Source organism: Cucurbita pepo, chromosome LG14 (genome assembly GCF_002806865.2).
Source record: "Cucurbita pepo subsp. pepo cultivar mu-cu-16 chromosome LG14, ASM280686v2, whole genome shotgun sequence".
Taxonomy (NCBI): Eukaryota; Viridiplantae; Streptophyta; class Magnoliopsida; order Cucurbitales; family Cucurbitaceae; genus Cucurbita; species Cucurbita pepo.
Genome location: NC_036651.1, coordinates 1,687,865 through 1,710,807, shown reverse-complemented (window position 1 = coordinate 1,710,807; position 22,943 = coordinate 1,687,865). Strand labels below are relative to the sequence as shown.

The window sequence follows — 22,943 nt, the reverse complement described above, 5'->3', positions numbered from 1 at the left end:
TTTTAATAATAATATTTTATGATTAAATAGATAACTTAGATAATTATTGTAGGACGGTTATATTAGGTCTCATTTAATACCGATTTCATTTTTTTTTTTTAAATTTATGGCTATCTTGCCTTTGACTGTGCTGGAGTCCTTTGTTCTACACTTGAGGATTCTATTGGCATGACTAGGTTTAAGGCATGACTCTGATACCATGTTAGATGAACACGACTCTGATACCATGTTAGATGAACACGACTCTGATACCATGTTAGATGAACACGACTCTGATACCATGTTAGATGAACACGACTCGATACCATGTTAGATGAATACAACTCTTCACAATGGTATGATATTGTCCACTTTGAGCATAAATTCTCGTGGTTTTGTTTTGGGCTTCCCCAAAATGACTCGTACCAATGGAGACTGTATTATAAACCCATAATGATCGAACAATACAATAAATAATTACAAAATTACACAAATTTAAAAATAATTACAAAAATACAAAAATACAATAAATAAAGTTCTGTATTATTATTAAAAATAATACAATTGAGTCAGATGTGAGAGTGAAAGAAGTAAATGTCCGTACGACTCTGCGCGCATTACAGTTGAGTCCACAGCGTCCACCGTATGAACTCTCCTTTTCGTTACTTCAAAGACTTTTTCCCTCACTCCCCTTTTCTCTTTCAATGTTCTTCTTCACCGATTCCCACCCATTTTCCCACCTATTTTCCCGGAAAATTTGAACTCTCAACCCGGAAAATTCTCGCACTGAACCTCCCTTCCCAAATAATCCGCTCAGCGCCAAATGGGTTGTCGTTATTTCTTGGGGAGATTGCCTCTGGCAGTGGCTCTGTTTCACATTCTCTTCCTCTTCGATTCTTCTTCAGCTCTTCGGGTTTGTTCCGATACCCATTTCGTTGTTTTTCCTTTTCCAGATTGTGAGATTTTCATCTGCGATTGTTTGGGTTTCTCTGTTTCTTCATCAGGAGGGGCGTACGTGTATTTTGAACAGAAACTGTGACGCCGGATTGCATTGCGAAACCTGCTTCGCCGACGGCAATGTCCGGCCGCGCTGCACTAGAATCCAGCCGATAAGTCCGATTTCGAAGGTCTGTAGTGGCGCTTTTTTTATTTCTGTTCTTGGAATTGTGGGTTCTTTTGATTATAGTAGCGGAATTTTTGGAGCAGGTGAATGATCTTCCGTTTAATCATTACGCATGGTTGACGACCCACAACTCGTTCGCGAAATTAGGGGCGAAATCGGCTACTGGGTCTCTGATTCTTGCTCCGACGAATCAACAGGACTCCATTACTAGTCAGCTCAATGTACGTTACTGCCTTTCCTTTTCCTGCTTCGTTATTGTTTTTTCTGTTCATCCTGTTTGGTTTGTGGAATATTCAAGAGAAGAGTAAAGGAAACTTAACAATTCTGAACGTTTATTGGGCTGTTTGGTTCACCTTCCCTGAAAGCGAAGCTCTTATGTAACTGGAAAGGTCAAAAGTCATTTTGTTCTTCCCTATTTCAACCCTAATTTGCTCCCATTTGCACACCATTTTCAGCTAGAATTACTTAGAGTGAGCTTGTTGAGAATGTTTTGATGTAGATAGAACTGAAATCTTGAGGAATTAAGGAGAAATGTATGCTAAAAATGGTAAACATGTTGAAATAGTAAAAGAATAAGGGTAATATATAGGTAATTGGGGTGAAGAGACTTGAAATTTGATGGGTTCTTGACCTCAATTCTTGCTATTTGAATGGAATATGAACTTGTTTGGATTGGATTGAATTGCATTGGTGACTTTACTAAAATTAGTCAGGATTCACTGATCCAACTAACACTGTTCTTGATCTCTTAGCAAATGATCCAAATGAATCAAACCAACACAATCTTGCCCAAATGCCATAGCTCATAAGGTTGAACTGAATCATTTAAAAGTTATATGCATAAAGCATAAGGAAGTTTATGATCCTGCCCCGCCTATGTGCAGTTCTATTGGGAGTGGTAGCCCTCTTTTAGGGGTTGCTTTGTTTAAAATGGAAGAAACATGAAAATCTTTGCTTGGCAGCCCAAATCAGCGGATATCTTGACCTAAAGTACAATAAGTTTTGTTTCCACTACTCATATATTATAAATATAATGGTTAGGCGTGTGGTTTCTGGTTTATTCCTCTATTGTTTTTTTTATCATTTTTGGTGCAAGCGTGACTCAGTCACTTGATTACTCCACTCTTCTTTGTCTTATCCATTTTCAAATATGCTTATGGCCTCTCTCTGTCTCTCCCATGTGCTTATGAATCTTTTGGTGCTAGTATGGAAGAGATTATTTATAACGGCCTAGACCCAGCACTCGTAGATATTGTCTTCTTTGGGTTTTTCGGCAAGGTTTTTAAAACGTGTCTGTTAGGGAAAGGTTTCATACCCTTGTAAAGGGTATTTCGTTCTCCTCCCCAACGGATTAGGATGTCACAATCCACCCCCTCTCCAGGGCTCACCGTCCTCGCTAGCACTCGTTTCTTTCTCCAATCGATATGGGACCCCCACCAAATCCACCCCGTGATGTGGGATGTCACAATCCACCCCCTGACGTGATGTCACAATCCACCCCCTGACGTGGGATGTCACAATCCACCCCCTTACGTGGGATGTCACAATCCACCCCTCTCCAGGGCCCACCGTCCTCGCTAGCACTCGTTTCTTTCTCCAATCGATATGGGACCCCCACCAAATCCACCCCCTTCGGGACCCAGCGTCCTTACTAGTACACTGCCTCGTGTCTACCCTCTTCGGGGAACAGCCTCCTCACTGACACATCGCCCAATGTCTAGTTCTGATACCATTTGTAACGGCCCAGGCCCACCGCTAGCCGATATTGTCTTCTTTGGGTTTTCCATTTCGGACTTTCCTTCAAGCTTTTTAAAACGCGTCTACTAGGGAAAGGTTTTCACACCCTTATAAAGAGTGTTTCGTTCTCCTCCTCAACCGATGTGGGATCTCACATTATCTCTTTCATGTGCGGGTAAATTTTTAGTCTAGTTCTCTATTTTAATTGGGAGGAAAGATAAGGTCGCTTGAGAACTACTTAAAACTACATTGTCCAAATAATGATGCTCTCTTGACTCTTGCAAAAGGCAGTCGAGACTAAGGGACCCGAAAGAATGATAAATCTTTAAGGAAAAGCTACCTTAAAAAACTTTCATGCTTCTTAGGATTACTCTCAGGCAGGGCCTTACTTGTGGAATATCTTGATGACCCTTTTAACAAGAAGAAATGCACGTGATATGTGATTGTTATTGTAGAGCATTTCATAATCGATTAACTGTGAGATCCCATGTCAGTTGGGGAGAAGAACGAAACATTCTTTATAAGGGTGTGGAAACCACCTGGAAGGGAAAGCCCAAAGAGGACAATATTTGCTAGCCGTGGACTTTGGTTTATACCGTTTAAGAGCTTGATAAAAGTTGTGTGGATTAGATGTCTCTAATCAAAGTAACAATGAGTTCTCTACGAAATGGAAATGGTTCTAACCCTTGAATGATAACTACATAAACAAACGTGTTCGGTTCGATAGAATTCTGAATGATATTTTCACTGAATATCGATACTTTGTAATGTTCAATTTTCATATTGCAGAATGGTGTTAGAGGATTTATGCTTGATATGTACGACTTTGAAAATGGTATATGGTTATGTCACTCTTACGGAGGCCAATGCTTCAATTATACAGCTTTCGTAAGTATGCTTGAAAATTGGCTCAATATACCGTTCCTTTCCTTGTTTATGTTATTTTGAACAAGTTCATACAAAACTTTAAATGACCAGCAACCTGCCATTAATGTTCTCAAAGAGTTCCAAGCATTTCTTGAAGCAAACCCTTCCGAAATCGTCACCGTCATCATTGAAGACTATGTCACGTCGCCAAAGGGCTTAACCAATGTGTTTGGTGCTGCTGGTCTGAGAAAATTCTGGTTCCCAGTATGGAGAATGCCCAAGAATGGTGGAGATTGGCCCATGGTTAGCGACATGGTTCGGAAAAATCAACGCTTGCTCGTTTTTACTTCGAAAGCTTCGAAAGAAGCCTCTGAAGGAATTGCATATGTATGGAGATACATGGTTGAAAACCAATGTGAGTTCGTTTCGTTTTTTCAGTAGAACGAATAAAACGTAGAGAATCCAATAGGTTTTCTTATTGATTCAACCATTTTGCAGATGGGGATGGAGGAATGATAGCAGGTTCGTGCCCGAACCGAGGCGAATCGCTACCGATGAACACGACTTCAAGGTCGCTTATAATCGTAAATTTCTTCAGAAGTGCTTCGAATTTCCCTGAAGCTTGCAAGGACAACTCGGCTCCATTACTCAACATGGTGAACACCTGCTATAATGCAGCAGGAAATAGATGGCCTAACTTCATTGCTGTTGACTTTTACAAGGTTAGCAAGTACAAAACTAAATCATTAGAACAGCTGCTTCTTGAAACTGATAATTGATATATGGTATGAACATATTTCAGAGGAGCGACGGGGGAGGAGCTGCCAAAGCCGTCGACGTTACGAACGGTCACTCTGTTTGTGGATGTCCAAACATTTCAAGTTGCAAGGTTAGCGATTACCACTATTCTTTGATGACACAATCTCAAAAGGGGTGGATTATGAGATCCCACGTCGGTTGGGGAGGAGAACGAAACATCCTTTATAAGGGTGTGGAAACCTCTCCTTAACGTAACGACAATATAACTGGGCTTGGGCGGTTACAGTTTTCGTAAACCGTATAGAAACGAAAGACGACTGAACGTGGAAGAAGATTAAGAAAACTTGTTGGTTTTGATGAACCGATATCATACAGGAGAATATGAGGTTTGGAGGCTGCGAGTTACCCAAGGCAATTGATGCAGAAGCATCCTCATCCTTAGCAGCAGAGACGCCAAGCAGCTCTGCTGAATCAAATGGTTGCTCAGCTCTATTTGTTGGCTTCATTGCCACAGTGCTTGCACCACTCGTTCTCCTCTCACTCGAGAAATGAACTCGTACACGTTGGGTTGGGTTGGGTTGGGTTGAGTTGTGTTCAAATAAATTAAGAATTTGTAAGCTCTGCGGTGAAGCGGGCCAACTCAAATTTATTAATTTGAGAAAAAGAATATACACTTTTACTTAACTCCAAACATCCCATTTAAGAAGTTTGTCATTCTTAATTTTGCTAACAAAACATTTCAAAAAAATTTATAAAAAAAAAAAAAGAAAAAAAAGAATTTGTTTCTCTATCTTTTTCTTTCCTTTCCCTCTTTTTCTTTCCTTCCTGATCGTCGGGAACCCCCTCTCCTCCGCTTGGAAGATTTGGAACACCGACTGTCACCTTCCTCCTTATCAATAGACACCGACCGCCTTCGTGGTGGTTTGGAGTACAAACAACCACACCCAGGCATAGGCATAGATTTAGAACTATTGATGGTAGCCAATATGCCGGAAGTACCGGCGACAGCCAGTACGCTGGAAGTACTGGCGACAGACACCACCACGTTACTAATGTCTGAAACTGAAACACCGTTACCAGCAGATGCAATACTGTCTGACAACGTTTTTCTCCTACCGCAAATGAGGAATGTTGGTAGCCCTAACCACCCTTTCCCACAGATCTGAAATGGCCAACATCCTTCCCTAGAATTAGAACTCTGACGGCGGTGGCGGTTGCGGTCGCGGTCGCTGGCGCGGCGGGAGCGGCCATCCTCCTTTCCCCCATGTTTAAAGCAACAACAGCAGCCACCCTCCTCCTTGCCCAAATCTGAAACCATAGAGCCTACATTTTCCTCCTGCTCCTTGCCGGAAGATACCTTCTTTTCCTTCTGAATAAGATCTAGAGTATCTATGGCAGACTCCTTCTCTTCCTTACGGGGAACCGGAATGTCGATGGCAACCACCTGCTTGTCGGCAACTGTACCGTCCTCTTCGTGAAGATCTGGAAAGCCCATAGCCGCTCCTTTCTTGTTGTGCTTGACTGTAAGAACGTCAACAACCTTCTCCTCGTTATCGCTGAGAGGTGCCTCTTGTTCTTCCTCTTGATGATTTGAGGCATTGACATCCATCCCCCCCGTGCACAGAAGTTTGGACGGCCACCATATTGTGCAGCACTGGAATGGCCAACAACTTCCCCGTCGAGCGGATTTGGATTGCGCTTCCCAATCGGCATCGGAATCGGCTGCGACAGCCGCAGCGCCTACTCCCTCCTGTATATCTGAATCCCCAGCGACTACTTTCTCCTCCCTACTTGGATTTGGAACGTCGGAAACCACCTTACTTCCGCAAATCAGGAATGCCGGCATCCATTTAAACCAACCGCAGCCACTCCCTTTTTTGTGCAATTCTGGAACGCTGGCATTGATCTTCTCCTCCTCCTTGTGAAGATTTGAAGAAGAACAGCAGGAAGCCACCGCCTCTCGATCGCCGTCCACTTCCTTCTTCTGCTTATTTACAACATCATTAGCGACTTCTTCTACCTCCGGCACATTTGGAACATCGATGGTCATCTCTTGTTTGCCGGCTGCCACTTTCGAACTGCGTATCTGAAACTCCGGCAGACCTATCACTTCCTGCTTCTCAGGGCAGATGTCGTCTTGCTTATTTACAACATCATTAGCGACTTCTTCTACCTCCGGCACATTTGGAACATCGACGGTCATCTCTTGTTTGCCGGCAGCCACTTTCCAACTGCGTATCTGAATCTCCGACACATCTTTCAGTCGTGGAGAACAGCAACCACTCCCCTCCTTGCGTGGATCAGGAGCAACGGTGGCCTCTCCTTCCTTGGCCAAATCTGGACGATTAGCGACTTCCGGCACATTTGGATCGTGGACAGTCACCTCTTCCTCAACGACAGACAGTTTCCTCCCGCACACCGGAAACGACGGCAAACATTTCCATTGTGGAAAACAGTATCCACTCTCCTCCTTGCACGGACCTGGAGCAACGGTGGCCTCTCCTTCCTTAACTAATTCTGGACCATTAGCTACTTCTTCTACCTCCAGCAAATTTGGAACGTCGACGACAGTTAACTCTTCCTTGCCGGTAGCCACTTTCCTCCCGCACATCGGAAATGCCGGCAAACATTTCCATTGTGAACAACAGGATCCACTCCTCTTCTTGCATGGACCTAGAGAATCGGTGGCCTCTCCTTCCTTCACTACTTCGGGACCATTAGCGACTTCAACATCCAGCAAATTTGGAACATCGACGACAGTTAACTCTTCCTTGCTGGTAGCCACTTTCCTCCCGCACATTGGAAACGCCGGCAAACATTTCCATTGTGAACAACAGGATCCACTCCTCCTCTTGCACGGAGCTGGATCATGGGTGGCCTCTCCTTCCTTCACTAATTCTGGACCATTAGCGACTTCTACATCCATCAAATTTGGAACATCGACAACAGTTAACTCTTCCTCGCCAGTAGCCACTTTCCTCTCGCACATCGGAATCAACGGCGAACATTTCCATTCTGAGCAGGATTCACTCCCCTCCTTGCACAGAGCTGGAGCAACGGTGGCCTCTCCTTCCTTCACTAATTCTGGACCATTAGCGACTTCTTCAACCTCCGGCCCATTTGGACCATCGACACTCACCTCTTCCTCGATAGTCACCTCTTCCTCGACGACAGATAGTTTCCTCCCACACATTGGAAACGACGGTAAACATTTCCATTGTGAACAACAAGATCTACTCCCCTCCTTGCACGGACCTGGAGCAGCGATGGCCTCTCCTTCCTTCACCAAATCTGGACAACTAGTAGCCACTTCCTCCTTGACCACATCAGGGCCGTCGGTTGCCGGTCCCTCCTCTTTGTGAAGATTTGGAGCGTCAACGACCGGTAAGCCTCGTCGTCTAACAGATCTGGAATTTCGACGGCCACTCCTCTTTTCAGGCAAGTATGAAACTCCGGTGGGCGGTACCTTCCTCCTCCCACAGATGTGGAACGTTGGGGAACATCTACAACCACACCCCTCCCTATTTATAACAGCACCCGCTTCCACAACCTGCTCCTCCCGAACATCGGAAACGCCAGCAGCGACACCCTCTGAAACATTGGTAACAACCTTGCTCTTCCTCAGAGAGAAATGGAAGTTGAGTCCACACTCCCGCTGAGTAGATTTGGAGCGTTGCCAACAGCAGCAACCCCCTCGCGCAGATATCGACTCACCTATAGCCACTCCTCCATCTTCCTTGGAAACATCGCAGGCAACTATCCCACCACCTCCACTCGACGAATCTCGAGGTATCCTCCTAACAGGAGGATAGGGAACACCACGCTTATAAGATTTGGAACTGGCATCGTCGCGGGAACTTGAACGACCGCGTGGCCCTAACCATTTGGTGAACGTGGGGAATTCCTCAATCTGCAAGTTTCTTCGATGGCATTTCTTCCTTAGTTTCCCATCTTCTTTCTGCTTATCAGCAGTGGCCATCGAAATACGTTCACAGGAAGACGAAGGAGGATTTACATAGATTGTTGCCTGAAGGAGGAGAAATCGATGAGTTCCGACGGGGGCTCTGCAAATTGGTAGAGGGCCGCCACATTTGAGACCTCACATTCAGCACCTTTTTTTCTCAACGGAAGCTTGTGTTCCAAAGGCAAACATATTAATAGGAGTTTTAATTTCTTTTCTTTTTCTATTTTTGAAATTCCACGTAAGCATCAAATATTAAATACCGTCAATTTATTATTAACTTGCTCACAAAAAAACTTATCCTATTATTAGTTTTTCCTTATTTTTCTCTTTAACTCTCAGCTTCTTCTCTCTCCCCAAGTCAACATTTTTGAAAATTGGTATACCCGCTCCTCCCTCACTCACGTGCCAAGTCCAAAAGCGCACGTGATGTAATTTAAAATTCAATTATTTGCACCTATCTTCTCGTTGGATTGGGATTGGGATTCCGATAGACACCTGATGGCTCCCGACATTCCCCTACTCCTCACTTCTTAACAGCAGCCCTCCAAACATATTTTGTTCCTCACATGTATCCAACATAGAATTCATTTACCAAGGAATTCCTATGATTCAACCACCTTAGTATCTAGTCTCGTGCACGTAATTATCTCAATTCAAAAATCTACACTCCCCCTGTAACCAGTTAAACAGAGTCTAATAACGAAAAATTGCATAACATAACTAGGATAAAATAGACTTGCATTATTCTTGTCACAATCATCGATCAAGTCTAAGATATAACTTATATTATTCTTGTTTCAATCATCAATGTAGGCTAATAAATTATCAAATTGCAAAAGAAAATACATCAATGGGTCACGGTCACGATCGAAAGGCCTCAAACATTAAGCATGTAGGTTTGTTCATCCTCCCTATTTAACTAGATACCAAGTTTTACAAAATCCAAGCCCACAGTTAACTAAATACAAGCAACAAAAATTAGAACCTCTTGAAATGATATAAATGGAGAAAAGGGAAGAGCGAGTACTAAGTTCATTCTGTTCTAGAAAATTTCATACCGACTATACTATTTGTATCAGGTGAAAGAATGAGGTATTATAAATCCTAAAATAAACAAACTACATACTCAACAAGTTTAACTTCTTGATCCTGAACTGCACAAAATAACCCATAAGTCAAACATCTTCGAATCTTATTTCTATTATCTATGATGGAGGTTAAACAAAATAGAAATCAAGTAACTGAAGAAGAAATGGCCTAACGACTGCTCAGAAAGAATGAAGATTCAGCATAGAAAATTGTTCAATTGAAATGAACCCCAAATCATAATATTTCAGGGCACTCGTAAGTCTTAACAACGATTTCAACCAAATAACAATACGTTCATTGGCTAGATGATCATATTCAACGAAAATTTATCGCATAAGATACTATAACACAAATAGAAATAATTGGCAGAAGAATTAAAGATGTTTCAAAAAGCATTTGGGTTGCAATTATCGTAATATCGACGGAAACAAAAGTCTTACAGTTCCAACTACTTATACTAGAGCATAAACTGAACCATAATTTGAAGTCTTCAAATCTATGTGAACTCAGAAACCAAAACAGATTATCGTTACCGATTAACGACTCTCCTTCATAGTTGCCTAGTACTTTCCGATCAACGATATGATTTCTGGAACCTAGCCCGAGCACCACGACCACCAAACTTCTTGGGCTCACAGCGCCTAGGATCGGCAACAAGCAAAGTCCTATCATACCTGACCAGAATGTCTTTAATCTCCTTTTTGCTCTGCTCGTCCACGTATTTCTGGTAGAACGCAACAAGAGCCTTGGCAATGCTCTGTCGGATGGCGTAGATCTGCGAGGTGTGACCTCCACCCTTCACTCTGATGCGCATATCGACACCAGAGAAACGGTGACGTCCAAGGAGGAGGATAGGCTCGTAGGCCTTAAAGCGCAAGATCTCTGGCTCAACCAGTTCGATTGGACAGCCATTGATCTTGATCAAACCTCTGCCGCGCTTGCAGTAGGTAACGGCTACTGCCGTCTTCTTGCGTCCGAAACACTGCACCGATTCGATCGAAGCCGCCATTGCTAGGGCTTGAGAGGACTACCGGAGTGAAGGCCCCAAATTGTAATCAGATCGTGCAGGCGTGGGGCGAAACCTGGTGCAGGTATTTATATGACTTGTTTCTTAGGGTTTTGGAGTTGCGAAAAAAATGCCATCAGTTCATCAATAAATTACATACAAAACCCAATTCCCAAACACTCAAAACGCACCGTTTGGTTTCTTTAACAAATTACTTCCAAAATTATACATTTTAAACAGATTTTTCAAAAGTCAAAAAATAAAAAATTTGAAATGTTAATTAGTGACTTAATTATTTACATAATTATATTATACGAATATATTTAACTAAACAATTTTTTAATATTATTATTATTATTATTATTATTATTATTATTATTAGGACATAATTTTAATGTTTTTAGTATGTTTCAATTTAATTTAGTTTTTCATTTATTATTATTATTATTATATTAAATTATTTTTACATTATCGGTTTAGTTCAACAACATAATTTTGAATCCAACTTTTTGCTCATTAATAAATGTTTAACTATTTTAATTGAATAGTTTATTAATTTGATACATTAAATTTAATTAATAAAAATCAAATTTAAGTAAAATATTAGGTTAAGTGAATAAATAAAACACATGTATTCCGTCCCAACCACAAATTCCGAACTTTTTAGCTTCGACCTATCATAGGCGCATCAACTTCCGCAACTACTTTGCAATTAAAAGCTAATATCATTTTAGGGTAGTATTTAGATTCTTTACTCACAATGCAAAAACAGGTGAGCTAAGCCAAGCACTCACTTTCCAACGACAAGTGAGCTAAACCAATTCGTTCTTACGTCGCCTACGGTCAAGCCAAGCGACGTATGCTCAAGCCTCCGGCTTCGGTTTAAGAAAAAGGTTCTAGAAAACGAGGGCAGAAAGAGATTTTTTGAAAGAGACGTTATATATGCAAGCAAGAGACTAACAACAACGGCTCACAGTATATAACTTTTGGTAGGGGGAAGGTTCGATGAACACGACTCTCCACGATGATATGATATTGTCCACTTTGAGTGTAAGCCCTCATGGCTTTGCTTGGGTCTTACTCAAAAGGCCTCACACCAATGGAGAGAGTTTCTTTGTTTATAAAGCCATGATCATTCCCTAAATTATCAAATGTGGAACTATCATCAAAAGCTAAGAGAGTTATTCCAAACACAACCTAACTCAACGAGAAAATAACGTCCCAATTTCTTTGGCCCCGACACATTTATGCCACTCAGGAGACACCATAAGATATACCAGAAGATAGTAGAAGTACCTTGGATTAATGTCAAAAAAAGATGAAAAAGAAAGAAAAAAAAAAAAGCTTCTTCCTAAGGAAACAGAGTAGCACTAGAGAAGCAGAACTACGAACCAAAAACTGAAAAAAAAACAAAGAAAATGTCAGCAGTCTTCTGGAGAAAAAAGCAAATAAACAAACAGTCAATTGTATCACACAACTAGTACACGTATCATCATTCCATGCATCATCCCAAGAAGCTTTATGAACACGAGCAAAGCTCACGACACGAGGTTCTCGGTCAGCGACAGAGAGGCTAGCTGATCAGCTGCGTTCCCAGCTTGCTGCTGCTGGGCTGCAGCTACATTCCTCAAAACCTCCATAGCCTCGGCTACTTTCGCCTTCAAAGCCTCCGGGGACTCGAGTAAATGCAAAACCTCAGTTTGGTCCATCTCCAGAAGCATTCCAGTTACCTTAGCTGCGTTGTCGGGCTCCAACTGTTCCACGAGCGGGTACAGATTCTCCCCCAGCATCTACATGTTCAAAAATTCAAGACAACAATATAATACAGAGATCTAAGGTGTTTTGTACATGCTTTGCAGGAAGTATTTGACATACAAACCCTCCTCCTACGTTTATAATGTAGAAAATGCTTACCGTTCTCTGTTGGTCTGGAGTAGCATTTGCCAGAGCAGAAGCCAGAGCACCTATAGGGATGGGTTGAGAATGGGCCGCATCACGCAATGGCATTGGCATGCCTCCCATTTCATATGGAACAGAAAACATGCCTCCAGCAACACCAGGCATAGGAACATCAGGCATACCTCTTCCTGGGGGATAGCGGTAGACACGCCCTCCTCTAGGCAACATCTATCATCCAATGACCCAACCAAAATTGCCATTTAAGTAACACGAGGAAGAAAAAAAGAAGGATAGAAAAATTCACCAACCTGTTGTTGCATCATTGGAACAGGCTGCTGGTTTTGCTGGACAGCTCCTGCACGTCTGCCACCAGGGCGCTGGCCTTGCTGGCCCTGCTGAACCATTGGGACAAAGAAATTCGGCATTGGACCTCCACCAGGCCTTATACCAGGAACAAGCTGCTGCTGATAACCAAAGCCGCCCTGGCAAAAATCATACCCATAAAACAAACAAAACAATAATTCAGAATGTCGCTCTCATAATCTCATGCACACCACGCCTTCCAGGAGGCAAGATAGAAGGATAAAGTCGAGGAGTAATAAGAACTTCAACACAATTGACCACTCATTTGGTGCAAGAACAAAGAGAGAGAATATGGAATTGGTGAAAGTAGTTACTTGGGAAGGAATCATTGCAGGAGGACCTTGACCATAAAACAACTGCTGTCCGATACCTGGACCACCCGGGGGATACATTGGCATCCGAGGGGCAACTGAAGCAGCCATCGAAACTGGCCGTATTTGAGAGAATTGAGCCTATAGAACATAGTCAAAGCCATTAAGTCATAATGTTCGACAAAAAAAAAAAAAAAGGGAAGCAACCATTAGAAAGTTATCTAACCCCAACGCCAAATGCTGACAAACGAAGTTACAATGGCAATGCCATGTATAAGTACGAAAACGTAAGAGGAAGTACCTGCAATCTGGCTCTTCTATCTTCCTTCCGCTGTGCAAGTGCTACATACAACGGTTTGCTAACAACCATTTTGCCATTCATCTCCATAAGCTATCAATTACACCAGTGAACTATTACATTTCTTCCATATTTTGTATCATTAATAACAGGCATATACAGAAAAAAACACAGCTATTACATCAATTTTCTGTAGGGATGTTTCTGAATTGAAAACAAATCACATATAGAAGGGAAAAGAAATAAGCACATCCACTCACAGCCCTAGAAGCCTCTTCGGGTGTTGAGAATGCAACAAATCCAGATCCCCTGCTTATACCATTGGGGTCGCGCATGACCTGAATTACACAATATAACCATAATACTTTAACCGTGAAAGGCCTAAATCAAAAGACGATGTAGAGAATTACGTGAAAGGCCTCAAAAGACGATGTAGAGAATTACACGAATAAAAATTAAATTATAACCTTGCATGATGTGATTGTGCCAAATGAAGCAAACAGCTCCTTAAGCTTATCATCAACAATGCTATCATCCAAATTTTTAATGTATAAGTTCGCCCCCTGGTACTTGTCAGCTGCCTCTTTCATAGTTTGTTCAAATCGGTTCTTTAATTCAACTTCTCTTTCAGATTTTTTCTGGGCTTTCCCAACATACCACTCCTTATCATCAACTAACTTTCCATTAAGGGCATCAACTGCTCTAGCAGCATCATCGGCACTTTCAAAATTCACAAATCCAAAGCATTTTGATTTTCCATCAGCATCCCTCATCACAACAATACTGGTGATTGTCCCAAATTCAGAAAAAACATCATTCAATTCTTCTTCAGAAGTTGTCTCAGAAAAATTCTTTACAAAAACGTTGTTAAATTTCAACTTGTCAACAACACCGTCTCTTTCTTGCTTACGAAGAAAAGGTCCTACGTAAACTTGCTTATCATTCAACAGCATGCCGTTCAGCTTCTCAATTGCTTTCTGGCCAGACTCCTCATTGTCAAATTGCACAAAACCATAGCCTTTTGACTGGCCAGAGGAATCTAAAGCCACTTTGCAGGACAGGATACTACCAAATGCAGAAAACGTATCATGCAGAGCTTTGTGGTCAATTGCTTTGTCTAAATTCTGAAAAAATTAAAGTGCAAAATTAACTTGGGAACAGAATCAAATAATCAACTTGAAAAAAACGAACAAGATACAAGCACATAAAATATGAAAAACACTGATACCTTGATAAATATATTTCCTGCCCCACTTTTGCGAATGCTTGGGTCACGGTGAGAATACATAACTCTTATAGGCTTTCCATTAAGAGGGGTAAAATTCAGCACATCCAATGCTCTTGCAGCTGTTCAAGAAAAAAATGATTGTATTAGGAAGAAAGATGTGGCCATTTAAAGTTCAATGAGGTATAAGATCAGATACAAGAATCTGAAGCAATAATGACTGTGATATCATTGTTTGGATCACATGATAGTCTGAAATACAATTCTCTTTTCAAATGACGAGAGGACAGGGATCAAAAGTCCTAAAATCACTGTTCCAATTCCAACAGTAAAAAAGCTTAAATAATTCAAAGCACAAACTTTCCTGTCGAAAACTTTACAACAAGCTTGCCAAAATTAAGCAAAATTGCTAGAGGTGAAGCGTAATTAAAAATTCAAATTGATTTTGACATGGATCGTTTGCTTCAATGAAGGACATGCAATCACTTAGCCCAAGAGTGAAACCAGAAATCAACTTAAAATATGCACGCTACACAAGGCTAGCTTAAGATCATCCCAGTTCTTGCTATCTTAATAAAATCGTTATAACCAAAAGCCATATCTATAGAAGGTGAGGCGTATCCATTACATATTTTCCTTGATCATCTTCCAAATAGACGATCTTCATAACCGTGAAACATCATAATGCAATAAGATGACCCTCAGCATCTCCCAGCCCACCAAACGGGCCCATGATCCAGTTCTCCAAATTATAAAATGACCAGGTTTTCTCCATGTCTTGTATTGAGAAATGACCATCAGACAGCAAAAATTATTCGTTAGAGCCCCAACCCCAAACCATCTGCCCAACCTTTTAGAACTGTTATCCCCTATAGCGTCACTAATTTTCCCCACTTACATCAGATTGCTAAACGCTTTTCTTTTCGGGATCGGTGGGCTCAATTATCTTGATACATGAATGAATTAATAGACATGATTCACCCTAATATTTAACATAATCTCAGCATTTTACCAGTCTAAGCAATCAGTCAACCGGCTAAGAAATGTGCACCACCGAAATTGAACTAACAACAATAAACAAAGTACATTAAACACCGGAGAGAAGCAAAGAAAAGAGAGGGCATACTAACCATCTTGTGGGTTGCTGTAGTTGACATAACCATAACCAAGAGATCGCCGGGTCGTCAAGTCTCGGCAAACGCGAACCGAAACCACCTGACCCACCTGATTAAATATATCATAAAGCTGCGAATCCGTGACGTTAAGGTCCAGATCTCCGACGTACAAAGAAGTAGTCACAAAATTGGCACCACCATTCGCCGCTGGATTGATGCCGGAAATAGCATTCTGAGGCTGAGATTGCACCTGAGCCGCCATACTCGAAATAATTTCACTACTTTCCAAAAAAAATCTTTCAATAAATTAATTTTTTTGCCTTTTTTTCCCCTCACTTCCCTCTCCTTTTGTTATTCAGAAACGAACCCTAAGAAGGAATCAATAAACGGCGATTCTTCAGACACTCAAAAAAGGCCAGCAAAACGCAATGAACAACCGGGGAGGACAACAAAAACCCTTACGATATTAGAAATTGAACCAAAAATTAACAACCCCCAACGAAAAATCTTCCTACTCCTAAAACGAATAATAGTTTTGGTTTTTCAGGATGAGAATGATAGTGAAAAAGGAGAGGGAAGGACGAGGACCGGATAGATAATCGGAAGGATCCGAAAGAAGAGATGACTAGCCGCCGGAAACCGGGGCGGCGCGTGACGTAGAGAGCGACGGAGACAACGACGGTAATAAAAACGCGAAGTTTTGGAGGGCAGATGAAACTGCACTAAAAGAAAGAGGAAGAGCGTGAAGGCGCAAGGCTTTATATATATGGACAGTTCCAGGTAAACCCTAGAGATAAAATCTATACGCGAAATCTCAACCGTCCATCTCAAAGATCTGAGGGCCCATCTGACGAGGTCAAGTCGGGAATCCGTAGGTAACCGGTAACGGTAACGTTTTTCAGTTGACAGTGACGGTCTCAGCAAAAATAGAGATTCAAATTCAAAACTTATTTTTAAAAATCTGTTAATATTGTTTTTTCTTTCTTTAAAATATATTACATTCTCTTATTATTAATATTTTAAAATTCAAAAAGTAGACTAAAATTTAAATAAATCCAAAATATAAGGACCAAAAAGTAATTTAATTTTTTTATTTAAAAAAACAGCTTCTTATTATTATTATTATTATTATTATTGTCAATGGTTTTGCAACTGTCCGATTTCTACGATAATTATTAGTAAATAAAATAAATAAATAAGAAATATTGTTTGATAAAACAATTTATTTTGTCCAATAATTATCTATAAATAGACAAGTCAAAAACTCCTAAATTAGTCCAAACTGTTATTAGTTCTAAATTAGTCCAAACTCAAAGCTCAAGTCCATCCGTTAATATATATATATATATAATCTATAATTAAAATCTTAATTTAAAAATCTTGGTCGGAAAATTTGAAATATAATAATAAATATATATATATATATATAATAATATATATATATATATATATATATATATATATATATATAATCTATAATTAAAATCCTAATTTAAAAATCTTGGTCGGAAAATTTGAATTATATATATAATAATAAATAAATAAATAAATAAATTTAAAATATATATATAATCTATAATTAAAATCCTAATTTAAAAATCTTGGTCGGAAAATTTGAATTATATATATAATAATAAATAAATAAATAAATAAATTTAAAATATATATATAATCTATAATTAAAATCCTAATTTAAAAATCTTGGTCGGAAAATTTGAATTATATATATAATAATAAATAAATAAATAAATAAATTTAAAATATATATATAATCTATAATTAAAATCCTAATTTAAAAATCTTGGTCGGAAAATTTGAATTATATATAATAATAAATAAATAAATTGAGGATTTGTCTCTAAAAAATAAAAATACAAAACTTAGTAATAATAGGTCGACCGTGCTTTAATCCGAACCCTATATCTTATTAATAAAATGCCCTACCCCACTCCATTTCCACCAATGACACGATGACACGTGGGTTATTTGTTTAGTCAATCAAGAGAATAAAATTAAATTTAGTAATTTCAAATCAATTTTTAAAATTTTATTTTAAAATCATCCACGATTGATTTTCACATGAGAATAAAATTTATTTAGGCATTTTTATAACATTATTTGCGTAACTTTACACGTGTCATTATGTAATTACATGATAAATTAAATAAAATGAAAATAGTTATAAATTATTAATAAACCGTCTAAATTGGTTTCCTTGGTTTAAATTTATACTCTATTTTTCGGGTTGTTCATTTGTTTTAGCTTGTTACTTATCGTCAGTAGCCTCATATTTTTAAAATATGTTTATTAGGGAGAGATTTTCACATCTTTACAAAAAAAAACATGTTTCGTTAAGTCTCATAATCTTATAAAAAACGTTTAGAGAATTTTAAGAGGCTGAATTTAAAAAGTCAATCACGAAGTATGGATAAACGATAAACATACATTTTATTTAGTCAAATCTTTAAGTTGTTCTATTTGGCTTTGTGTTACACACTTATAAATAATGTTTTGTTTCCCTTTCTAATCGATGTGAGATCTCACAATCTACCCATTTTAAGCCAACGTCCTCGCTGGCACACAGCTCGATGTCTAACTCTGATACAATTTGTAACGATTCAAGCACATCGCTAACAGATATTGTCCAAGTGATGGGCTTGGGCTATTACAGCTCCAAATAAGACAATATCTATTAGCGGTGGACTTGAGTTGTTACCGCTTCAATTATACCCAACATTCTCTGAATTAGTGTACGTGGGACTTTCATTATCCAACACCTCCCCTCGAACAAAATACGTATCCCCTTTAATACCGTGTTAGATAAACACGATTCTCGATATTGACCATTTTAAACATAAACTCTCATGACTTTATTTTGGGTTCGTTCAAAAGACAGGATGGAGTATTATTTGATTATAAAATGGGAGACTATTATTTTGGAGCCCAACATCTCACATTGTATGTCCGCTCATTGATTAAAGTCATGAACGTTGTTGAATATCTCCGACCGACCAGGCGGGATTTTCCTCTCTCCATTTAACCCGCGTTCTATTGGGAAAGTGTCGCTTCCTTTCCTTGCACGGAACGGAAGTCAATTACAACCTAATTTTCCGATTCCTCTTTGATTTCGAAGATTTCCGGTTGTAATTTTCTTCCGTCCGGTAGATCAGCCATTGATTCTTCCAACTATTGTATTCCCAGAGTATTGTAATCGGTTCTCCATCTGTGGAATTCTCAGCTACTCGTCAAGCGCCAAGCAAAATGAGCTCCATCTCGCTCTCCAATTCACATGCTCTGCCGCGGGCTTATCCTCATCATCTTTGCCACTCTCAGCCGCATCCATGCCGTCGCCAGCCTCTGCCTTCGTCTAATTCTCTTTCTAAGCTGCAGCGGTTTGGGATCTCCGATCGATATTCCTCTCGACCTCCCTTGCCGTTGGTTCTTGCTTCTTCTGGAGCTAGCGTCGTCGGCTCCTTTCCGGTTTGTCATTTCTTTTCCACGTTCTTTTGGCTGCATTTGTTCTATTCATCTTCACGTTTACGTTACTGTCTTTAGGTTATCTACTGAAAACGGGACTCTATGTGCTGGTTTAATGTCGCTTAATTAAGATTTCTACGTTTGTTCTGCATGAACACGTATGAAAATAACCGCAAAAATATGCTGTCATTTCGGCTGTGAAGAAATGAGATTACGCTTCTGCTTGTTGACGATTCATCGAAGGGAAATAATCAGCACCGTCTACGAGTATGCTGCAAAATTTTAGAATGGAAAATAGAACCAAATCAGACGCCTCGAAAATACTTATTAACAATATATATGTTATGTTTGTTTATATATTTTGTTTTAGAGACGAGGATTTTGGGGAATTAACTTGTCTATGGCTATTTTAGGCCTTCTGTTTTATACTTTTGTTTGACTGCTTGGCCCTCCGTATTTAGCTCTTATCACGGTGATTTCAGATCAGAGGAACGCATACGGTTGGTGATTTTATGACGACAAAGGAGAATCTTTATGTTGTTAAGCCTACAACAACAGCTGATGAAGGTGCGGTTGATTTAGTGCTTTAATTTTAATTATTTTCATTAGTGTTACTAATGATCATTGTTTAATTCATCGGCTTTTGTGATTACAGCATTAGAGGCCTTGGTGGAGAAGAGAATAACTGGTTTTCCTGTTGTTGATGAAGATTGGAATTTGGTAGAGTTTTTCCTTTCACCCTTTTGTGCTTCCCGTGAGTGTTTTTATATTGCCATTGTCAACATACTGTGGAAGTAAACTACCAAAGTCCATTGATGTTCTTACGGAGGGTACTGGGGAAGGGGCCTTTGGTTTGTTGTCACTGAGAATCTTGCAAAAAATATCAACATTGTACGGTCATTTTTCATTTCGTTTTTGTGGAGTTGTGGTGAATGTGCATCTATGGTCGAAGGGTTACCCTTAAGCCATGTCAGGAAGTTAGTCCACCAACGTTTAGATTACTTGTTGTCAAGAATCCAAACTACTATTGAATCCAATTACCTGCTGTACTAAAAAATTTGATTTAGTGCTTTGCTGTGGCAGGTCGGAGTCATCTCAGATTATGACTTATTAGCACTCGATTCCATTTCAGGTAAATACTTGAGGAATCGTTCTTGTATGCTTTCCGACTGAAATCGGGTTTCTATCCTTTTTTATTTGTTGTTACTAACACTTTTTTTATTCTTATTTTGATTCCTAAGAATCTTCCTTCAAATCATTCTTGTTTTCTAGAGACCAAACATTTCCCAGTCATATGCATTGAAACATTTAGAATGAATATTTGCTACGTGAACAGGATATAAACATCAATTAAACTTTTTTACCGTTGATTGAGTTGATTCATCAAACTCTATTTTGATGCAAAGGTGGACAAGTGACAACATCTTTTACTGTTTGCATGTTATCGATTATGTTCTTGTTTGATAATGTTATTTTTGTCTAGCTACAACTTTTCCAAAATATTTTTTGAACTTTTAGACAAGTTTAAAAGTAGGAAAAATAGTCATTAGAAGTTGTTTAGCTCACTCTCCCTTGCTGGACTCTGAAGGCAAAATTACATTTTCTTTATATTTTATTGTGTTCCATTATTCCATTGCTTCTCTTAATCTTTCCCCCCTGTTATTGACAATTAGGTGGTACTCAAAGCGATACCAATCTGTTTCCTGATGTCGATAGTTCGTGGAAAGTATGTAAGCAATGTCATTTATTTTCTGGTTATTTGCTTCTTTTTTTTCTTGTTTGGCAAACATGAGGGATGTTTAAGAAGACAATGACTCAGAAAACTCAATCAATCAATCAAACTGGTTGGGTTGAGTTTCAGCTATTTGAACCCAAATTATCAGAAAGATTTTTTTAGTATTTATTTTTTACTCGAAAATATTGTTCGATTGATCCTTGGAGTACTAATTCGGTATGTTGAGATCCTTTGTTTAAGTAACATCTTTCGGAGAAAGAGGAGTCTCAGGAATTAGCTCTGCCATTGACATCCCTTGACTAAGTAAAATTATACAGAGAAAGAAGACTCGTTGAATTTAGCTCTGTTACTGGCATCCCTTTATTCCTTAAAATTCTTTGAAGAAAGAATAGAGTCATGATCACCACTGTTTCTAAATTAAAAAAAAATATGATGAAAGTATATTTTTGCTGAATATGGTGGCAGACATTCAATGAGTTACAGAAACTTCTCTGTAAAACAAATGGTAAAGTTGTTGGCGACCTGATGACGCCTGCTCCGCTAGTTGTTCGTGAAACTTCAAATTTAGAAGATGCTGCCAGGTAATCCTTTTATCTGAATCTATATAATCCATGGTTTCTTCAATGTTTCAACCTAAACATTTAATCAAATTTTCTTTTTAAGTATGCAATTTCGTTTAATTAGACTGTTTATCTACTTTCTTAGAAAAAAGGCTAGTTTTTCTTCTCCTTTTTTGCAACTGTTACTTCTTAGAGATTTTGATGTGCGGGTGTCCATGTTATTCTCCTCTGTAGTTCGTTCTGTTTCAAACTTTTTCATTCTGTGTACATAAGCTGTGCAAAAAGCTTCCAATTTCCAAAAAAAACAACGCTTAAATGACACATTTTAGAGAGAAAAGACTGCAGAATCAAGAATTTACCCATTTTTATAAGTTAATCTGTGGCTACCGAAGTCTGAAACCATCGATTGTTTAGGTTGTTGCTTGAAACAAAATATCGTCGATTGCCGGTGGTAGATGCAGATGGCAAGCTGGTAGGAATTTTTCTTTAAACCATCTTAACTTCTTAAAGCTCCCTCGGTAATAGGCAACCATCTCAGTTGCTTGTGTTTGAATGTTAAAGGTGGGGATCATTACTAGGGGAAATGTCGTTAGAGCTGCGTTGCAGATAAAACGTGCTGCTGAAAGTTCGACATAATTCTGGGAACGTTGGCTGGTTGGCTGGTGTCGCTCTATGGTAAGGTAAACATGCTATTCAAAAGCTTAGCATTGATTTGTAGATCATGAATATAGTATATATATAATAGTTTGCCTTAAAGGGAAGTTTATTGTTGTTCTAAGATTCTTCTTCCCAGTTTCCTAACTGAGAAATGTTGGTCTATTGCAACATTTAGGTATCCCCAGCATTTCAGGTCAGTCCACTATATGATTTCTCTATTAAGTTAGTCATATTACTGTTTAAATTTCCCTAAACATTTTGAATATAATTAGTGAGTATTTTCTACTTTTTGATCTAGAATATTTCTTTAAACTATGTTCATGTTAACCGAGTTTTGAAGTTCATGTTTATGTCGGCTGAATTTTGAAGTTCTGAACTTTAAGTATGCAAAATAGAGACCAAACTGAAATTAATCTAAAATAATTTCAAGCTAAATTAAAATTTTAAAATCCGAAAGTGCAACGGCCCAGATCCACCGCTAGCAGATATTGTCCTCTTTGGGCTTCTTTCGGGCTTCCCTTCAAGGCTTTAAAACGCGTTTGATAGGGGAAGGTTTCCACATCCTTAGAAATGGTGGTTTGTTCTTCTCCCCGACCAATGTGGGACTTCACAATCCACCCCCTTCGAGGCCTAGCGTCCTCGCTGGCACTCTTTCCTTCCTCCAACCAACCAATGTGGGACTTTACAATCCACCCCATTTGGGGCCAGCGTCCTTACTGGCACATCGTCCCCTGTCTGGTATCAGGGCCCAACGTCCTTACTGGTACATCGTCTAGTGT

General features: G+C 39.4%; 4 protein-coding genes across 4 annotated transcripts; 2 read left to right on the top strand and 2 right to left on the bottom strand.

The window, feature by feature from the left end:
• The first annotated feature begins 589 nt into the window (after window positions 1–589).
• LOC111810162 (PI-PLC X domain-containing protein At5g67130-like) lies at window positions 590–5,218 on the top strand. The gene is made up of 8 exons (XM_023696761.1): window positions 590–892; window positions 984–1,106; window positions 1,186–1,323; window positions 3,629–3,727; window positions 3,818–4,121; window positions 4,205–4,428; window positions 4,509–4,595; window positions 4,841–5,218. Exons 1-8 carry the CDS (start codon window positions 803–805, stop codon window positions 5,015–5,017), a joined length of 1,242 nt encoding a protein of 413 aa, XP_023552529.1. The 5' UTR covers window positions 590–802; the 3' UTR covers window positions 5,018–5,218.
• A 4,659-nt stretch (window positions 5,219–9,877) lies between these two features.
• On the bottom strand, window positions 9,878–10,601 carry LOC111810163 (40S ribosomal protein S16). The gene has a single exon (XM_023696762.1). The coding sequence runs from the start codon at window positions 10,525–10,527 to the stop codon at window positions 10,093–10,095; it is 435 nt and encodes a 144-aa protein (XP_023552530.1). The 5' UTR covers window positions 10,528–10,601; the 3' UTR covers window positions 9,878–10,092.
• A 1,195-nt stretch (window positions 10,602–11,796) lies between these two features.
• LOC111809979 (polyadenylate-binding protein 8-like) lies at window positions 11,797–15,997 on the bottom strand. The gene is made up of 9 exons (XM_023696488.1): window positions 15,751–15,997; window positions 14,624–14,742; window positions 13,863–14,519; window positions 13,656–13,733; window positions 13,399–13,488; window positions 13,101–13,238; window positions 12,732–12,905; window positions 12,439–12,651; window positions 11,797–12,314 (listed from the first exon to the last, which is right to left on the bottom strand). The coding sequence occupies exons 1-9, from the start codon at window positions 15,995–15,997 to the stop codon at window positions 12,063–12,065; spliced, it is 1,968 nt and encodes a 655-aa protein (XP_023552256.1). The 3' UTR covers window positions 11,797–12,062.
• A 2,742-nt stretch (window positions 15,998–18,739) lies between these two features.
• On the top strand, window positions 18,740–22,459 carry LOC111810611 (CBS domain-containing protein CBSX1, chloroplastic-like). The gene is made up of 8 exons (XM_023697340.1): window positions 18,740–19,215; window positions 19,695–19,779; window positions 19,868–19,932; window positions 20,296–20,344; window positions 20,886–20,938; window positions 21,413–21,528; window positions 21,922–21,979; window positions 22,069–22,459. The coding sequence occupies exons 1-8, from the start codon at window positions 18,997–18,999 to the stop codon at window positions 22,141–22,143; spliced, it is 720 nt and encodes a 239-aa protein (XP_023553108.1). The 5' UTR covers window positions 18,740–18,996; the 3' UTR covers window positions 22,144–22,459.
• The last annotated feature ends 484 nt before the right edge of the window (window positions 22,460–22,943 follow it).

Excerpts from the sequence above, each read along its gene's own strand:
- LOC111810163 (XM_023696762.1), bottom strand. The coding sequence starts at position 10,527 with ATGGCGGCTTCGATCGAATCGGTGCAGTGTTTCGGACGCAAGAAGACG.
- LOC111810611 (XM_023697340.1), top strand. The coding sequence starts at position 18,997 with ATGAGCTCCATCTCGCTCTCCAATTCACATGCTCTGCCGCGGGCTTAT. Across the intron at positions 19,933-20,295 it reads TTGATGAAGATTGGAATTTG|GTCGGAGTCATCTCAGATTA; the intron begins GTAGAGTTTTTC and ends TTGCTGTGGCAG. Across the intron at positions 20,345-20,885 it reads AGCACTCGATTCCATTTCAG|GTGGTACTCAAAGCGATACC; the intron begins GTAAATACTTGA and ends ATTGACAATTAG.
- LOC111810162 (XM_023696761.1), top strand. The coding sequence starts at position 803 with ATGGGTTGTCGTTATTTCTTGGGGAGATTGCCTCTGGCAGTGGCTCTG. Across the intron at positions 893-983 it reads ATTCTTCTTCAGCTCTTCGG|GAGGGGCGTACGTGTATTTT; the intron begins GTTTGTTCCGAT and ends TTTCTTCATCAG. Across the intron at positions 4,596-4,840 it reads CAAACATTTCAAGTTGCAAG|GAGAATATGAGGTTTGGAGG; the intron begins GTTAGCGATTAC and ends GATATCATACAG.
- LOC111809979 (XM_023696488.1), bottom strand. The coding sequence starts at position 15,997 with ATGGCGGCTCAGGTGCAATCTCAGCCTCAGAATGCTATTTCCGGCATC. Across the intron at positions 14,743-15,750 it reads CTACAGCAACCCACAAGATG|CTGCAAGAGCATTGGATGTG; the intron begins GTTAGTATGCCC and ends TTTCTTGAACAG. Across the intron at positions 13,489-13,655 it reads CCGAAGAGGCTTCTAGGGCT|CTTATGGAGATGAATGGCAA; the intron begins GTGAGTGGATGT and ends TGTAATTGATAG.